Genomic DNA, 19,289 nt, shown 5'->3' on the forward strand with positions numbered 1-19,289 from the left:
TACAAAGATGTAACTTAGCATATTCATCCATACGCCTCCACCTTGCAGCAATTGCAGCTTATTTACAAAGCCGACAACATATGTCTCTTTTTAGAGCGCCTGCTATTAAAGCATTTATGGAAGGATTAAGCCAAGCAGCTAGCTGCCGTAGGCCAAGCTGTCCTTAAAACTCTTTAAAACTACTGCAACAGATACAGGTGACCACCTCTAGGGGAGACACTGCTGCACAATCGATGCTAAGTGTAGTATTTGCAGCTCATATGCCTCGAACGAAAAATGCTACTTACCAGTATGCATCTGTTCTTGGCATGTAGAGTTGAAGATTACTACATGCCCTTCCGCCTCCCCGGGACCTTGATCTGTTCCAGTTTTATTTTACTTAGATGCACACGTATGGACATCCTTTTCTTTACTTCTACTAACTCCATCATTTTGAAAAACAATCTAAGGATGGAGCCGATGCCCATGCGCACTATCGTCCAAGGGAGGAGTCACCTATCTCGTGACTACAAAAGACTTCTTCCAAGACGACAACAACATGCAATCATCCGAGCCCAACACAAGGTGGCGATCTAATGCTAAGTGTTGTAATCTGCTGCTCTACATGCCAAGAACAGATGCATACTTGTAAGTAGCATTTTCCTTATTGTTTTATACAACAAGTACATACATTGAAGCCAGATCAAAATATAAACAATAATCCATGTGCGGCACAGCAAGAGGACTAAGAAAAAAAAGGGGGGAGGTGGTTTAAAACAGGGCCAAATTAACTATAGAGACAAGATCCATTTCAAAACTAAACACCCAACAGCAGGGCATCACAGAGCATATCAGGGAGTACCTTATACAGCCTTGAATAGTTAACAAGCATTTATTCAGCTGTTTAATCGTCTGCAGAATGATCCACGGACTACAGGTAGTCAGCCCCGCAAGTGCTGCCAGATATCTTTATGCCTAGAAGTAACTGGTTGAAGAAAAGCATTCAATTCAGAGTTGGTGTTGCAGTAGTCCAGGTCTTTCAGCCAGGCTGACACCGTTGGAGGGTGCGAGCACCCCAGTGAAGCGAGATCTATCGTCTGGCTAGGAGTAAGGAATTGGCAGTAAAACAATAGTAATCCTAGTGATCATGGCATGTAGGGTAACCGTGTGGTCTAGAGGGATAACATTTTGCAAGAGCCTTGGGGTAGTATAAGCCCTGTGGAGATACTTTTAATGTAACAGTTTCAGTGGTTACCAGAAACAAGTTTAGAGTGCGAGCAGCAATAGTACCTATTCTTATCTGGGATAGAGAAACGCAGGTTGCGTTCCCATGCAACCCTGGCCTTCCCCCACACTAGCAGACTTCAGTTGGAAGGAAGTATGATGCAATTTGTAAATGATATGGCTGCTTTCTGGGGAAGCGTTCACTAGAGTGAGGGCTGGGAAGTCATGAGGTTCAGTTGGATGGGTGGGTATTTTCTCTCTCAATGTGCTATGTAAACAATGGAACGTGAATCCTTCCATAAGTGTCGAATGACCTCCCATATCCATAGTGGAGCTGGGTTTGAGCACACCATTTGTAACCCGGTCACCCAAGGCCTGTAAGTCGCTTGAACGAAGGGAACGCTGCACCAGGCGTTCAAGTGTAAGCGAGAGCCATGGGTTGTTTAGTTGGAATATGTGAGAAATTGAGGGTCTCCTCCTGGGTGACACAGGAGTTTAAACCATGCCCTGCTAGTAGTATAAAGTTTGTATTTTATTGGGGTCACGTGTAACCCTGTGGTAGTTTGGTGGACAATAGAAGTTGTGGCAGTTGCACCCCTTACGGTTTAAGGAGCGGCAAACAGGCATCTGAGTTATACCAATAGTAAGCATAATGTACCTGGGCTATGTAATAATGAAGTTGGAGGTCTGGGACACCAAAGCTGCTGTGCTCATAAGGAAGTGTGAGGACCTCCCAACGAATAAAAGGTCGAAGGCCAGCCCATATGAGCTGGATGAGCAGCCACACAGAGAAGCAAAACCACTACTAGTGAGGGCGATGCAGCACACAACTATTTTGATGATGGCTATGCACCCAGCCATGCCCGATTGGAATTTGATCCATAGCTTTATCTGTGTCTTGAGCTTATCCATGGCAGGACCATAATTACAGCAAATTTGCTCCAAAAATAGCTATAGCTTTATAAATATGAATACCTAAGTACTTGGCAGAGTCTGTGCACCACTGTAGGGGAAAATTCGAAGTCACAAGGCATAGTGGTATCTATAAGTGGGAACTATTCAGATTTACCCCAGTTAATGTGTAATCCGAAGAAGAGGGTCATGCACGAACAGCAATATGTCGTCTGTGTAAAGGGAGGCTAATAGCACCCCACGTGGGAATCTGATGCCCCTCTGAATATGCTGTTCCAGCAAGTGATAAACCCAAAGGTCCTTTGGAATTCTAAATAAAAGGGGAGAGAACATAAAGCCCGATTGAGGCCCTCACGTTAAGGGAAAGGGCTCAGAGAGCGTACATTAAGCTGCAGATGGGTCAAAGGATCCAGGTATAATAAACAAATCGGATTACTGAAGCTGTTGGGGAATGACAATTTTGTTGAAGTTGTTTGAAGAAAGGGAAGGACCGATCACGAGAATCAAATGCCTTTTCGACATCTAGTCGAGAGACTGCAGCTGAAATGATAGTCAACTTTACTTGAAGGTCTCTTCCGCTTCAGACATCCAGCTCCTCAATTACTACCTGCACACCACCCATACCTAGATGTTCAGCCCCTCCCTGAAGCTCAACCCTACCAAGACAAAAGTTGTGTTGTTTGCCAAGAATACCAAACAAGATAAAGTGAAAACCTGACTCAATAACATGCACTTTGATGGCTTTGTGCCAAAAAACAGACTGTCTGGTACCAGCACTCACTAATAAAAGATAGCAAACCGTTTCTTCAACAGTGACTGCAGAGCTGCCATTCAAGCCCTGGTATTCTCACGTTTGGATGGTGGTAACGCATCTGCCTTATGGCCTTTCAGACTCCAATGAAGCACCCCTTGAACGCATCCTACACACTGTAGCACTTCTCTGCCGAGGCTGAAAAAAATATTATCACATCACCCCGTTACTGATGGAACTCTATTGGCTCCCCTCACTAACCTGCACATCTTTAAAACCAGTTGCCTCATTTACAAAGCCTTCACAACAAGCACCTGGTGGTTCTTGGACATCTACAGCAAGGTCCCTCCATCAGACTGCTGACCCAGAAGTGTAAAATAAAGTTTGCAATATAGAAATACATGATATATATAAATATCTATATATAGTATGTATCTGTGGTCTCTGAAAGTCAGATCTTTTCTCCAATGCAGAGAACACACTGTGTCAAGACATTTGAAAGCTAAAAGGTGACTAAGAGATTAATTCACTCTGTATTGGACCATAGACTTCCACATTTTCACACTGTTGCCTCTTCTTTCTCAAGTTCTAAAGAAAATCAGGACAGACCACACCCAAGTCATTTTGAAACCCTAGATTGCGGCCACAAGGGTGTGGTTCCCACATACCATGAGCCTGAGCCTTTATCCTCCGATTCGGCTACTCGTTCATGAGGACCTCTGTCTGCAAAACAGGATGGGGTCCTACAGTCTTCGCCTTCAAGCATGCCTGTGGCAATTTAGCAGTTTGTTTTAGCTGTCTGAAGTGGTCATTGTGATCCACGCTCCTCTCCACTAAATCCATTTATTTGGTGCACTGGGTAAAGTTTGTGGCCTTGTAAAAAAGACTTTCGCATTGATCCCTTACATGCCAAGTTATGACATCTTGCTTTGTTGCTAGCCCAACTCTTAAAAGTTACAAGCCAGCCTTTTCTGCTTACCAGGCCAGCCTTCCTTCTTCAAATTGCATGTTGTGGTGCGTTATTGGAGACTCTTGCGATATACTGGTGTGTACCAATGGGACGGTAATATGGTCCTCCAGTTTTCTCATTTACTTGGTCTATGAACCTATGCACTGCTGTTCTTCCTCTTGGCTTCAAGGCAGTTTTTAGGTTTCGCCTGCACAGTTCTTGGGCTGTGCTTGTGAAGTCTATTGTTTTTAATCTAAATCTTGAAAAGGGGCTTGCATCCTGCCCCTCACTTTCCTGGATTTTCATTGGTTACTGTGCTTACCACTTACTTTTCCTCGATTTCTATTGGCTGTAGCATATTGTATTTCATGCTATGTTTTTACATGCTGTTGTGTATTCCTTTAAGTAATTTTGCTCCTTGGTTTATTTATAAATTTTGTACTGCAATTTGTTGCCATGGTTTGTATGTTCTACATTCTATGGTTGTATCTTACTGGACCTGTCCTGCTGAGCAGATGCTGTACTGTGTTCTTCCTCTACAATAAACCCTTTTCTTCAAATTTATTGGACTTCATTACTACAAAATTGGCGACGATTTCACTGGTTTGCTACATTTTCTGGGAACACAGGAGCGACCAGAGGATTTTAACCTGCGCTGCATTTTTCATCATTCATCATTTTGGATTCATGTGAGACTTATTTTCCTCTTCTTTGTTCTATTGCTTTTCAAGACTTCTGGATTTGTCTACTTAATTTTTCAACCTGGTTTCTGCAACTTATTTTTTCATTTTTCTACTTCCTCCACTGTTACTATTTTAAAAGAAATCCTGGAAATACTACTATACTTCTTAAAAATATTCCGCTCTTTCGCTGCAAAATATTCCGCTTTTTCGCTGCATTTACTGACTTTTTACATTCAAATTACATCGTTTTCTATTTATTCAACTAACTTGTTTTGTTTCAAAGTGCTGCCTCGCACCAACAGTAATCTCCTGTCCTCGCTCGTTGCTCGAGCGCTCTTCATTTTCCAGCTGCACGCCATCTTGCTTCACCTCACGCGTTTGGATTACGCGTCTACTCTACTCCTCCTGCCAACTCGATGGTTGCACGTCTGCGCATGACGTCATCGCGCACACGTCGACACCATCTTTATTTACTCGTATCATAGCAACCAAGCTCCGCATAATCTTATCGCAGCTCAAACACGGAGGAAAGCATTCTTCAAAAGGAAAACATCGTTTTGAACGCGAACCACGATATCTTTCCTCAAATTTCTCTAAGATATCGTTTTTAAGTTATTTCCAATACAGGTTTGACTTTCACTATTTTATTTTCTTGACAATTTTGCCACATTCTTTATTTTGTTTCTTGTTCATTCCTCATATATATACTAAAATTGCTTATATACTTCAGTTATAAACAATTTTATGATGGAGGGGGAGACAGAAATGTTTTTGATGATGCAATGACTCGTCTTGAAGCTAGGTTTAAACCAACTTTTAGTGTTGCTTTGAACCGATATAAGTTTTATACCAGATCCCAAGAAGAATCTGAAACCTTTGACGATTTCTTAACAGCATTACGTTATTTGTCCACTAACTGTAATTTTGGTCCTATATCTGACGAGATGATTAGAGATCAGATTATAGTCCACACTAAAAGCAAGAAAATTCAAGAAAAACTATGGATTATGGGTGATCCAGATTTGAAGGATGTTATAGTTGCAGCAAAAGCTATTGAGCAATCTGATAAGTGGATAAAATGTTTGGATAAGAAAGACAAAGATAATTCTTCTGAAGTATGCGCTGTAGAATCAGATTTGCCTACTGCTTCCTCTTCCAACAACGTACAACACACTAGTAGTTCTTCTCAACGCCCTTTCAAAAAGAATGACAAATTGTTTCATTGTTTTAGATGCGGTAGTACTAACCATGCTGCTTCTTTTCCCAAGTGTCCTGCCATCGGGAGAGAATGTAATAAATGTGGTAGGCAAGGACATTTCAGTAGTGTATGCAAGACCGCTACAGGAAATAATGCAGCTACAGGGAGTAATAACAAGAGTAGAGTCTCTTTCATTACTGGTAGTATGGAAGAATCTGATATTTCTGACAAAGACAATGGAAATATTTGTGAAAGGGGTATAGTTGTTTCTATTATTGATGCTAATCAACAAGATTTAGTTTACCTTAAACAACCCAAGTGTATTGTACATGTTTTGGGAGTTGATCTTAAGTTGATGGTTGATTCAGGATCACCTTGGACAATTATTACTAGACAGTATTTCACTCAAATGTTCGAAGGTATTGTCACTTTTAAAGATCTTAAAGAATCTGACATAATTGCCAAGACTTTTGATGAGTCTATTATTCCAATGGAAGGGTATTTGGGAGTAGACATGCATTTTGGAGGTCAAATAAGGTTTGTCAAATTGTATATTGCTACAAAAGGAGTGAATGTGCTTGGATTGAGAGATCAATGGAGTTTTAGTATAACTCTCAATCCCAGAAGACTTGACCCCATTGTCCTTGCTGATGATAATTCCAATGAAATAATTCTGTCAAGACTATCATTAGTACTAGTGAATGCATTAATGAGATCACTAACTTGTTTCCTAAAGTTTTTTCAAAAAAATTAGGAAAACTGCACAATTTTCAACATTTGATTAGACTTAAAAAAGGAACTATTCCAGTTACACAGAAGTTAAGAAATGTACCTATAAATGTTAGAGATGATCTTAAAGCACTGTTGAAAAATTTGATTGATGATGACATAATTGAAGAAATTGAATCTTCTGAATGGGTTTCGCCCATCACTTTAGCCCGTAAATCCGATCAAAGTCTCAGGTTGTGTGTAGATTTGAGGGCTCTCAATTCTAATATCATAATGGACTGCCATCCCCTACCTAATATAAATGAGGTAGTATGTATGTTAGAGGGAGCAAAAGTTTTTTCTACGTTTGATTTGCGTTCAGCATATCATCAAATTGTGCTAGCGGATGAATCAAAACAGTTGACAGCCTTTCTCACTCCTGAAGGCCTGTTTCAGTACAAAAGAATGCCCTTTGGGTTGGCCTCTGCGGCATCAGTTTTCCAACGTACTATGCATCATATTTTTAAAGATTTGTACAAGTTTGTAAGATGTTTTCAGGATGATATCTTGGTGTTTTCTCCTGATAATAAATCTCATAAGGAACACATCATAGAAGTTTGCAAAAGACTTGGGACGAATGGTCTCGCCTTGAAAGATAACCAATGCAAGATGTTCTGTGAGTCTGTGGAATATCTAGGACATACTCTTTCTGGTAATGGTGTAGTTCCCAAGAAATGCTTAGTTGAAGCTATAGTTAAAGCACCATGTCCTGACAATAAGGAAACACTTCTCTCTTTTAATGGCTTGTGTGAATATTATAGCAAGTTTATTAAGGGTTTTGCAACTAAAATGGAACCTTTGAGAGAATTGACCAGACAGAAAGTAGAATTTTACTGGGGAGAGAAACAGGAGTCTGCATTTCAAACTATTAAGCATGAGATTGCCAATGCTCCTACTTTGAAACCTTTCTGTATAAATAAGCTTTGTGTGGTTACTGTGGAGGCTAGTGAATATGGCCTAGGAGGAGTTTTATCACAAAAATGTGGGAAGGATGACTGGTGTGTAGCGTTTGCTTCCCGGACGTTGAGTGAAACAGAAAGGAAATATTCTGTCATAGATAAAGAGTTATTGGGATGTGTCTGGGGAATAGAACATTTCCGGAACTTTTTATGGGGTAGTCGTTTTCTGTTGAAAACAGACCACAATCCACTGGTTTCCATACTTTCTCCTTGTGGTGGTCGGAATGCTACAGCACGGATTGCCAGATTGATGTCTCGTTTGCAAGAGTATAGCTTTGATGAGTATTTTCCTGGAAGAAGCAGTGTTACAGCGGACTGTCTCTCAAGGTTACCTTGCGACTCTAAATCTATTGGGGGTAACAAAGAAGAAGAGGATGTTGATTTTGTTGCCTCATTGAAAGATTTTGTGGGTGATTAATTTTCTGCCATTTCCGAATCTTTTTGGGAAAATGCTGTTACATGTGACAAGAGTTGGAACATTCTTAAAGATTATATTTTGAAAGGTTGGCCTAATGCGAATATTGTACCTCCAGAGTTGAAATCTTTTCATCAGGTTCTCAGTGAGTTGGAGGTTGACAATGATTTGATTTTTAAAAGTGGAAAATGTGTACCTCCTGAGGGTATGCAAGAGGAAATTATCAGACTTGCTCATGAGTGTCACTTGGGAATGTCTTCTATGAAGAGACTAGTGAGAACCAGTTTTTGGTGGCCAGCAATGGATAAAATGATTGACAGAGTAGTTCATGATTGCTCTAATTAATTAATTAATTGTGTGCTTATATGGCGCAGGAATCACTCCCGAAGGGGTACCTCCGCGCTTCGACCGCTGCAAACCCCTTCCTGGCTTCCCTGAGAGATGGTCCCTTAATGGGTATCTCCAGGGTGAGACAAGGCATCCCCGGCAGTCTGGTGGGGCCGTTAGTGAAGATGAGGCAAGCTAGTGCCCAGAGTTGGCGAGTGTGATCGCTGATCAGAGTGGGCACCGAGGCGAGAGAATTATCGAGTCCGCTGACCCTGGTCCAGAAACCTGCCGCGTCAGGAATCGAACCCTGGTCCCGGGCCGTCCTCTGCTCTCGGGTCTGCCGCCTCTAACCAGTGAGCCACACTACTCCACTACTCTATATGCGTTAATAGTGATAAAATGTTGAAAACTTACCCTGCCCCTCTCATACCTATTTCCTGGCCAGAAAATCGTTGGAGGAAACTAGCTTTTGATATATCTGGTCCTTTCAAATGCTTACCTCAAGATGCTCGTTTTGCTTTGGTTTTAATAGACTACCATTCAAAGTGGCTTGAAGTCAGGTTTGTTTCTTCTGCTTCTTCACAAGTTATTGTTGAATTTCTTAGGGAAGTGTTTGCAAGAGAAGGTAGTCCGGAGGTATTAATTACTGACAATGGGGTGCAATTGATATCTAAGGAAGTGGAAGATTATCTCAGTTCTTGTGGGATCAAACATATTACAACTCCCCCTTACGAACCACAAGGCAATGGACAGGTGGAAAGGTTTAATCGTGTCCTAAAGGACTCAGTTGAATGGGCAAGAAAAACGCCCAATGTGTGGAAAAAAGTTATTAGAGAAAGATTATGGTTGTACAGGATAACTCCTCACTCTGTTACTGAACTCAGTCCTTTTCGTTTATTGAGAGGGAGGGAACCAGTGTCAAAGCTTTGTCCTTGGTGGATGAAAGAGAAATTGAGTACTTCTAATGTTTCTACTCCTGTTGATATTCGCTGTACTTCCTTGAGGGTCAAACACCACCAAGAAAGAATGAAAGAATATCATGATTCTAGGCATTAAGTGAGAATTCCAGATTTTACTGTGGGAGATTTAGTCAGGATACGTAAACCTGGTTTCTTGATCAAGGGTGCTTCAAAATTTGGTCCTGTTCGAAAAGTAGTAAAAGTTAACATTAACAGCATTGTAACCAATGATGGTAAAGTATGGAATGTTAGACGTGTTGTAAAATGTCCTAATTTTTCCACTGTGAAATATCCAAGTTTCTCTACTTTAGGTTCTGACAAAGTTAAAGTGCCTGTAAAGGATGACACTGTCTCTTCAAGAGTTAAGATTAGCAAGAGAGTTGTCAATGTACCTCTTCGATTTAAAAATTGATTTTCTTCTCTGTCTCTTCAAGAGTTAAGATTTACAAGAGAGTTATCTAATTGTTTTTTTTTTCTTCTCCTTTTTTTCTTTTTTCTTTTCTCTCTTCTCTCTTCTTCCTTCTTTTATTCTTTTCTTTTTTCTGTATTCTGTTCTTCTCTTTTTTCTTTCTTTTGTTTTTAGGGATAAGATGTGTTGTATTTCATGCTATGTTTTTACATGCTATTAAGTAGTTTTGCTCCTTGGTTTATTTATAAGTTTTGTACTGCAATCTGTTGCCATGGTTTGTATGTTCTACATTCTATGGTTGTATCTTACTGGACCTGTCCTGCTGAGCAGATGCTGTACTGTGTTCTTCCTCTACAATAAACCCTTTTCTTCAAATTTATTGGACTTCATTACTACGCATATTTTCCTGCATTTACCAATGCTTGTTCCTCTTCTGAATCTCTTATCAGTTTCCTGTAGCTGAAACTTTGGAACTATTTTTATTTAAGATTTGCCCAGAGTCACAGGATGTTGGGGCCGCCAAGACTCGAACTGGGATCCCCAGCCCTCAAGTATGCAACTCTGGCCGCTGTGCCACATCCTCTCTACTCCTGTGATACTTTTCAGAGAGCACTTTCCTTCCTCGCTTCGTCAAGGATGGTGATTGATTAAAAACATTTATTATTCATTACATGGGTGAACCCAAGACCTGCTCTGATACACTGCATCCTTTTTTTATCACCCGGCACCGCCCTCCTTTTCTCATCTCCCTTATCCCAGGAAGAACCGGGTGATAAGAAAACAATTTACTTACCTGTAACTTTGGTTCCCCAGTATTGGTAACTTTCATAGATTCCCATGCTTTGTATCATTCCCCGTCGTCAGCTTGGGAGCCTCAGTAAATAGAAAATACCATAGCAGTATGTACTAAAGAGAAAGTAAGGCCTAGGCCTCATCTCATTCTGTAGCAAATCCACCTCTTTTTGTAAAAGAGCCCAAAAACTTGCAACAACCAATCAGATTAGCCTCACCCCCTAGAACCCTCCTGAGAGAACCTCAGATTTTCTTAGCCGTTTTGTAACAATAACCACCTCTGCTGAAGGCTGAGCTTACCCAGGGGAGGAGGGTGGGCGCATGGGAATCTATGAATTGTTACCAATACTGGGGAACCAAAGTTACAGGTAAGTAACTTTTTTTCTAGCCCCATTATTGGAACTTTCATAGATTCCCATGCTTTGTATCAGAGTAGCTTGCAGTAAGCCATAAGTGCACATTTTGTTACATGAGTATTAACATACCTCAGCATACTCATTTTCATATGAAATAATATACCTTGTAACAATATATCGGAAACAATATCTGATACAAAATGTGCAATCACAGGAAGGAGGGATAGAAGGGAAAGCTCACCTCTCATTGGAAAAGATTCCTCCGGACTGCTTGTCCGACTGCCGCCTCACTCCTTATGTAAGAGTCCAAGCAGTAATGCTTTGTGAACGTGTGGGCACTGCTCCATGTAGCCGCCCTACAAATGTCTTTGATAGGAACCCCAGCGAAGAGAGCAGCAGAAGATGAAACTGATCTTGTGGAGTGAGCTCGCCCATGTCTTTCTAGCGGTTTCCCTGCCGCTTGGTGACAATAATGAATTGTACTTGAAATCCAACGTGATATTCCTTGTTTTGAAAGTGGCAATCCTTTTCGAGGAGCACTAAAAGCCACAAAAAGCTGTGAAGATTTTCTAAAATCCTTTGTACGTTCAAGATAAAATTTGAGACACCCCTGGACATCCAAGGAATGTAGAGACCGTTCTGCTGGAGACGTAGGTTGGGGGGAAAAAAGATTCTAGTACCACTGGTTCGTTCAAATGGAAATCCGAAGGCACTTTTGGAATTAATTTCGGATTTGTCCTTAAAAACAGAGTGTCCTTTTCGAACTGTAGAAAGGGCTCCAAAATGGAGAGAGCTTGCAGCTCCCCCACTCTCCTAGCTAAAGTCAGGGCTAAAAGGGGAGAGAACTTCCAAGACCAATTTTAAATCCGCACTGTGGATTGGCTCGAATGGAGGTCTCATGAGGTGAATCAGAACCAGATTGAGATTCCAAGCTGGAGGTGGAGGCCGAACTGGCGGGAAGACCCTGAAAAGATCCTTCCGGAACCGTTTGATAATTCTAGCAGACCAGAGAGAAGGACAAGAGGCTGTCCTTCTGAATCTTGAAATAGCCGCCAGATGTACTTTGATGGAAGAAAGTGAAAGACCTGACCTGGCCAGCGACAAAATATAAGGCAATATCGGATGAGGAGACGAAGAAAACATATGAAGGTTTTCACGGCTGCACCATAGGCAGAAAAGCTTTCATTTAGCACAATAGGTCTTATTTGTACTTGGAGCGCGAGCTTGAGCTAACATTTCCCAACAGTCCTGAGGGATATTTAAGCTGTGGAATTCTCTGTGCTCAGGAGCCAAGCTTTCAATTGGAGAGAGCTCGGATCTGAATGTACCACTTGTTCCTGGGACATTGTTAATAGAGACGGAATGGGACATAGGTGAAACGGCTGATCCTGAGAAAGCAGTAGAAGCTCCGTGAACCAGAGTTGGCGAGGCCACTCTGGTGCAATTCTGCATGGTTCCGTCTTTAGTTTCCTGAGAAGCCTCGGGATCAGGGGAATTGGAGGAAAGGCGTAAACAAATGCGCCTGACCAGGACATCGAAAGAGCATTCTCCAGTGATCCCTGCTTGCATAGAATCATCATTTCATGTTTTCTGGAGTAGCGAACAGGTCTATGGTTGGAGTGCCCCAATGTGCGAAAACTTCGTCCAGAGTATCTTGATCCAATTCCCACTCGAGACAGGCTGATTTCAGACTGCTCAAGGTGTCTGCTGTTGTGTTGAGGGTGCCTGGTAGATGCTCTGCTGAAAATGACGTTCTGGAGAATCGCCCATTCCCATATTTCCTGGGCCTCCTTTGAGAGAAGATGAGACCTCGTACCTTCTTGCTTGTTCATATAATGCATGGCCGTTGTGTTGTCTCTACGGACCAGAACGGTGGAACCCCTAACCCTCGGCAGGAAAGCTTGCAAGGCCAAACTAATCGCCCTGAGTTCCAAGAGATTGATATGGAGAAGACTCTCTTCGGGGTTCAAGTGACTGCTCACCAGAGATCCTGCAAGGCAGCGCCTCAGCCTTCCATCTGTGTTTAGAATCCGAGGGGATAGAGCCATCCTGAAAGAGAGACCTCTTGAGATTTTCTTTGATAGTCCACCAAACCGCTGCCTTCCTCATGAGAGGAGTGACCTTTACCCTGTCCTCGAAAGAGCCTTCCGCCTGGCGCCATTGCTAGTCTAGTTGTATTTGCAAGGGGTGCATACGCAGTCTGCAATGCGGAATTATTGGTATGCAAGATGAGATTGACCCTAGGAGAGATTTGTATAGACGAACTGACAGGGACCGTCTCTTTTGCAAATGGCTGGCAGAGAAGATTAGCTTTTTCTGTCTTTCCTATGATGGGAGAGCTTTGCAGCTTCTTGTATTCAGAATAGAACCCAGAAACTTGACCGTCCTGGATGGAAGAATGGACACTACAACCAGGTATTTATTTGGCTAGTCTAGCCCATCTTTGAACTAAAATGATGCTGCATCTCTGAAAGTTTGAATAATGCACTTATAATGTGGAAACTTTTGTTATTGCCGGATTTTTAGTAGCATCACTTTTGAATACATTTTTTTCTTTGTTTTGTTAGACCTTGGGTCCCGACTTTGAAGACTCATTCAACTCATCATTGCAGTGGATTTTAAATTCTAATGATGATACGGGCATAAAGTAAGTTACCATGTTATCACTCACAACTAAATGCAAATCTTTACTGTGTCTCAAAAGTATAATGCTCAGGTTGTCTTTCAGAGAGCTTAAGTGCACCCTTTGTGATTAATTTTCCCTTTTTAAGTCTCGCACCTACGAACCGATCGTCGCTGCGAGACTCTATTGTAATCATTTCTGCTTACAACGAGCCATGGGAGACACGAGACAAGTGATGTGCACGCGCAATCTTGCGGAATCGGATCAGGTCGCGCGCATTCAAAATCTCCTTTCTCCCTTGGCTCCTTGTAAGCAGGCACGCACACACCCACATACATACAGAATCTCCCCCACACGCACAAGCACACGCACACACACACACACACACACACACACACACCCAAACACGCACACACATACATACATATAGAACCCCCCCCCCCCCACTCCCACACCCCCCCTCCCCTCCCCGTGGGCCTGAAACTACTGGCGGCACTACCGTTGACTCGATATCTTCAGAATACCCCCCCGACCTCGCAGCTCAGCAAAGGAAGAAGGCCCCCACTCACCGGTACTAGTCTCCAGGAGGGGCTCTTTGCAGGCGGCGGCGGTCTCTTCCTTCAGTGCGGGGCTCTCTCACCTCACGGGAGCCCCGCTAGCGCCGGACGCCCTTCTCCTCCTGCCCACACGTCTCAGTGCGGGGTAGGCTCCCGCCTGGACCTGCGGTTTGTCTTGTCGTCCCACCCCTGTCCTGCCTGACTTCCGGCCGGGCGTTCTCGTAGGTTTCAGTTTCGTTTTGAGTTTTTGGTGAAAGCATCATGTAGACCTAAAACGTCCGCCAGCAACAGAAACGGATGTCGCATCCTCTTGTTTTTATGGTGTGAACAACGGTGTTCATGTTGATAACGTTTTTACATGATGGCAGTGGAAGGTGTATTTTTCTTTTTTTTCCCCTGGAAAATGAGGTGCATTTTCGGTTTCCTTCTCAAAGGAAGATGAAGTGAGAGAGACCCGCGCAACTTCGCAGTGAAGGTACTTCTTCAGCTTGTAGGTGTTGCCTCTGTTTGTGATTGAACGTGAACAGCAATCTGCAATTCACGCATCTGTGCGCACTTTGGGGTCAGTGCTGAATGCCTGTGTCTGGTTTCACCTGCGCCTGGAGCCCCGCAGCGCTGCTCCCGTCCTCTCCTGCAGCCTGCGCTGCTATCTCTCAAGGGATGGCTCCATTAACCGGGAGCGAGGGCTGAAGTTGGACTGCGTGGGTTAGATGAGACGCCAAATCACGCACAGGGAAGCCGAGGGATCGCATTCTGAATCAGAAAGCGAAGCTTGCACAGATTAATTCCGGCGGGAGGTCTCGGGTTTACTTTGTAATCACCACCCAGTAGGAAGGTGCTGTTAACACCCGGGGAGAGTGGGGGGTCGCTTCGCTATGGGCATTTCTGGTGGCGTGTGGTTTTGTTTACACAGACCTTTCCAAACTATCCCCAAAGCACCATGTTTATTGGGCCCCATTCAGCAGGTCAGTGCTTGTGGTAGGCACCGGGTGATTAGTGTGATAGTGCAGGGAGGTGAGTGTTTATCGTTCACCCCCGCAGCTTCTCTCTGGTCACAAGACCTGCGTGTTGATGCTGGCAGCAGGCTGTTAAATTCATACATGTGGCCCACTCCGGACCCCGTAGTGGTTCTTGCCCTTATGTGTCCCTGCGAGGACACCGTATCTGCTGATCTTCTCACCAGCTGTCAGTTGTGAAATGACAGTTCTAACACAGGCACAAGTCCAGCCTGACGGAGAGGTAGAGGTCAGCATCCCGGGGTCTTTCTGGCGCTGCGTTGTCTTACGTGTGTTGGTATGGACCTGATGTGGATGGGAGTGCGGTATGGCTGATGCTTTCTGATTCATTCCTCTTCTAGAAAGATTCCGGGGATGCACGTCACTAGCGGTGAAGTAGATAGCTGGCTTGGATCGTATGATTTATTGTGCTGGAGCGTTTGGCGAGTTGTCACACGCCCCTTAGGAATTCCATCCACAGACCTGTGTAGAGGAAAGCAAGGATTGTGCATTTGCCTCCATTATCTATTCAGAACAAAGTGATACAGGAAAGCCCAGCCGTGGCGCCGCACGCGAGTACGTGCTTGGAGCACGTGCTTGAAAGCTGCTGTGCCTGTGAATTGCCAATGGGAAGTCCCATGTGGAGCTCTTCTAGCATAGCTCAGCAGGACGGGCTCATTCTGCAGGAGCATTTAGGGAGCTCACACATCACATATTTAAATCTCAACAGCGCAAGTTTGTTGATCAATCTCTGAAGTGACGTTCTTGTATGTATTTAATTTGTAATTGTGTTACACGAATTTCTCTACAGTACCATGTGAAACAGCAGTACATTGTTGGACAAAGAAGCACAGCTGCGGTTGTTGCTCAGTTTTTCTTGGAGTGTGTTTTGTGAATGTGCTGGCACTTGCGTTTCTCACATCTTGTTTATCACACACTGCCCTGCATACCTTTACCTTCAGGCCATCTCATCTTCTGATTTGTAGCTAATGTTTCACTGTTACTGTACCCTCGTGAGGTGTTGTTGTATGCGTTGCTCAGAAAATTCCACTTGTGTATAATAACTGTACTTTACCAATATTTAAACCCACAGTACAAGATTGGCGAAACAACCCTTTAATGGTGTATGCGGTATTGGATCAATATCTATAGTTCATCTTTGTCGTTCCATTAGATTATACCCTTTTTTTCTAGAAACCAGACTTCAAGGGCAATAGTATGTGAAACTTAAATGGTTAGTTACTTGGCTAGAAGGTTCATCCTTGTCCTCATATTTCTTACATCATGTGGCGGACCATGGTAAACCTCATGCTATAAGGAAGGGGTGAGGTAGTGGCCTCACAGTATAGCAAATCTTGCTATAGATCTATAGTGAGCATAAATGTCCAGACTTGAAGCTGCTGCCAAGTATGTTGACCAAAGACATATTGGATTGAGAAAACAGTCACGTTTTTCCTTCCTCTTTTACATGTTTGGGAAATATCGGTTTCTTTGTAACTTTTCATGACATTTTCTTGCCAAGTCTTGACATTTAACAGGAAATTTCTATAATTAAGGAGTGACCTCTTAAATCTTAAGTAAACAGAATATTTCATTGAAGAATGGAATATTTTATAGGAAATTGGAAATGAATTGGTTTTCGACCTGTGCATGCCACATATGTCCTATTTTCCTCTGTCCTAATAAGACATTTCAGTTTTTTTTTCAGTGCCTAGATATTTTCCAGGCTGCCAAAAAGAAACAGCTGATTTAAAGGTAGCCAAAATAAAAATGGGTCTTCCTCGTCACTGGCATTTTTGATATTGCAAAACATTTCTATCACCCTCCCTCCCTCTGTCTGTCTATCGCCCTCACTCCATCTATCTATCGCATCACAACAGCATCACTCAGCACCACCACAGCATCACTAAGGGGCACCACAATATCACTATGTGCTACCACAGCATCACCCGTTGCCACCACATCACTCGGCGCCACCAAAGCATCAATCTGTGCAACCATTCAACAACCACTGGTTCAAATATGTTCTCTCAATGTTTCAAGCTTGATTACAAATGTCACAAAAAGATGTTAATATTTCACTTCTGTTCTTGGATTTTCGTCACAATAAAATACACTGAACATAATCTTCACAAAAGTTATTTACAAAAGTGTAAGCTATTGCCATTATAAATTACAATAACTTTTATTTAAGTATTAATTATTAAAACAATTGAAAGCCATTGTTGTTTGTAATATCAATACATCTAAGTCGCGTAAATACAACACATATTGCATTACAAATGCTTTAGGTGTCACATTTGCGAAAGTTATAACTATTGGCATTGTAAATAGCAAAGCTATTTTGCGATTTTTCAAAACCAACACATAAAAAAAAGTGTCATTTACAATACCAATAGCTCAAACTTTCCTAATGCGAGACCTATTGCAATGCAAATGCTTGTTTAGGCTATGGTGGCTTGACATCACAGTCCAGTTTTATGTATAAATCATTTAACTGCTGTGCATTATGGAGGCAGCCCATTGGGGACTCCCTTCTCCTCCCATTAAAAAAAAAGATATCTGTTAGAAGTGCCCTTTTTCTGCGATTAAATGTTTGAAATCAACATTTAGAATATTTTGCTCACTTACCATGTATAGATTCACAATCTGAAACTAAAAAACTTCTTGGCGTGTAATGGTATCCGCATTTCTCACAATGAAATTCTACTTCTGACCATCTGGCGGCATCTTATTGCCCAATCAGGAATTTGAACATTCATAGCGGTCTAATCATACTGTGTCTGGTTTGTAATAAATGGTCTGTTTGGGGTTTTGATTATTAATAGGCGTTGGTACAGCAAGATCACCAAATGTGTATGGATAGATAAAAAAATGTTTTTTACTGTACAGTGTTGTATGAGGAGTGAGCTAGATTCTTTTACATGCATTAGAAAGGGTGCTCAAGGACTTCATTTCTCACTGATGTAAGAGTGAGGAAAGTGATAAGTGACAAGCATACATTCTCCTGCTGTTCTAGGGCACTTTTCATAGAAATCAAGTTTTGTCTAAACTGGGAGACCGCAAGCTGCACAGTCTACGAGATGTCACAAAATCAAATGTTCCCTTGGAAGCTCCACCCAGTTATGCTCCTGACATTGTGGAAACTCTCCATACTCTGTGGCTCGTATCAGCCTATAAATCTCATGATACCAGGAGTGCTGGAGATCATGGAGAACTGTTTTTCCTAGCCATAGTGAAAGCGGCCATACCACGATTATACATTTGTTTTAAACACTTTTTGTTAATTTTTAAAATTACAGTGAGAAAGCAGCACAATGAGTGCAGTACCAATGCAGAACATATTACGCAACAAGAAGGCATAAAAGTAATCGCACTAAATACCACCACTGAACTACTGACCACCCGACAGTAGGACCGGAACCAATCCTCCCACCTGCACATTGATATTGCCCACCCCATACAATCCTGTAACCTCAACATCCGCCCTTGGCCTCTCTGTGCATGGCTCTAGTTGTATCTCTCTATACTCAGCCCAGTCTTTCCAGATCTTAAAGTATTTCTGGGGCAGCTGCGTGACCAGAAGATCGGACGTTCCATTCCCATGCACAGATGGATCCAGCACTTCTCCTAGGTTGCCAATCCATTACGTCTGACAGATGGTTTTGCAAATTGTTCAAAACGGTTATGCTCTACCTCTTCTCCCTATCTATAAGGCTGGGACGCGGTTGGTGCCATCTAGGGAGGTGGATAGCAGAAACCTTTGGTCTTCAGTACCACATCAACTTAAAATTGGAGCTACAAGCCATTTGTTTGGTCCTGAAAACCTTCCTGCAATCCATCAAGTGGCAGCTGGTGCACATTCTTATGGGCAACACCATTGCCAAGTGGTACTGAGGAGGGTGGTGTGGGGTCTTGTGCCAGGAGGCTTTGTATCTTTGGGGATGGCAAGAGTGGCAGGACGTCTTCCTGGTTGCCAACAACTCGACGTAAACCCTGAATGCCCGAGCGGGCAAAGTGAACAGATGTAATGTGACAGACCACAATTGGCATATCCATACCAAGGTATCGTGGCATCTCCCGTCCGGGAAGAGAGCTCGGTATAGAACTTTTTGCCACAGTTGGCACGCAGTGTCCACAATTGTTCATGTTGGAGTTTTCACAAAAGCCCTTTCCGGAGACAACTGGCCCAAAGTTAACTTAGTAGCCTGGGAGAGTGCAGTGCCCTGCAGTCGTGAGCCTAAGCAACTGTCCTCCGATCTGGCTACCACTTTGCAAGGACCTCTTGTATCGGCAACAGTGCAGCTCCACCTGGTCCTGAATTTCCTCATCTCCTGACCTTGAAGGCTGTATTCCTCATTGCACTGACATCAACTTAGTGAACTGCAGTCACTTCCGTGGCAACTAAAATACATAACTTTTTTTAAATGAAA

The 19,289-nt window shown here is 42.8% G+C and overlaps 1 protein-coding gene across 2 annotated transcripts in view; it reads left to right on the top strand.

Moving 5' to 3' along the window:
- The window catches only part of LEMD3 (LEM domain containing 3), a 258,857-nt gene that overhangs the window by 140,611 nt on the left and 98,957 nt on the right, over positions 1–19,289 (top strand). For both annotated transcript variants that reach the window (XM_086919032.1, XM_086919033.1), the window contains exon 5: positions 13,249–13,328. In XM_086919032.1, the coding sequence (XP_086775158.1) occupies positions 13,249–13,328 (80 nt within the window). The remainder of the gene's footprint in view (positions 1–13,248; positions 13,329–19,289) is intronic.

The sequence above is a fragment of the Lissotriton vulgaris genome, chromosome 1_1, assembly GCF_964263255.1.
Source record: "Lissotriton vulgaris chromosome 1_1, aLisVul1.2, whole genome shotgun sequence".
In the NCBI taxonomy this organism is placed as follows: domain Eukaryota; kingdom Metazoa; phylum Chordata; class Amphibia; order Caudata; family Salamandridae; genus Lissotriton; species Lissotriton vulgaris.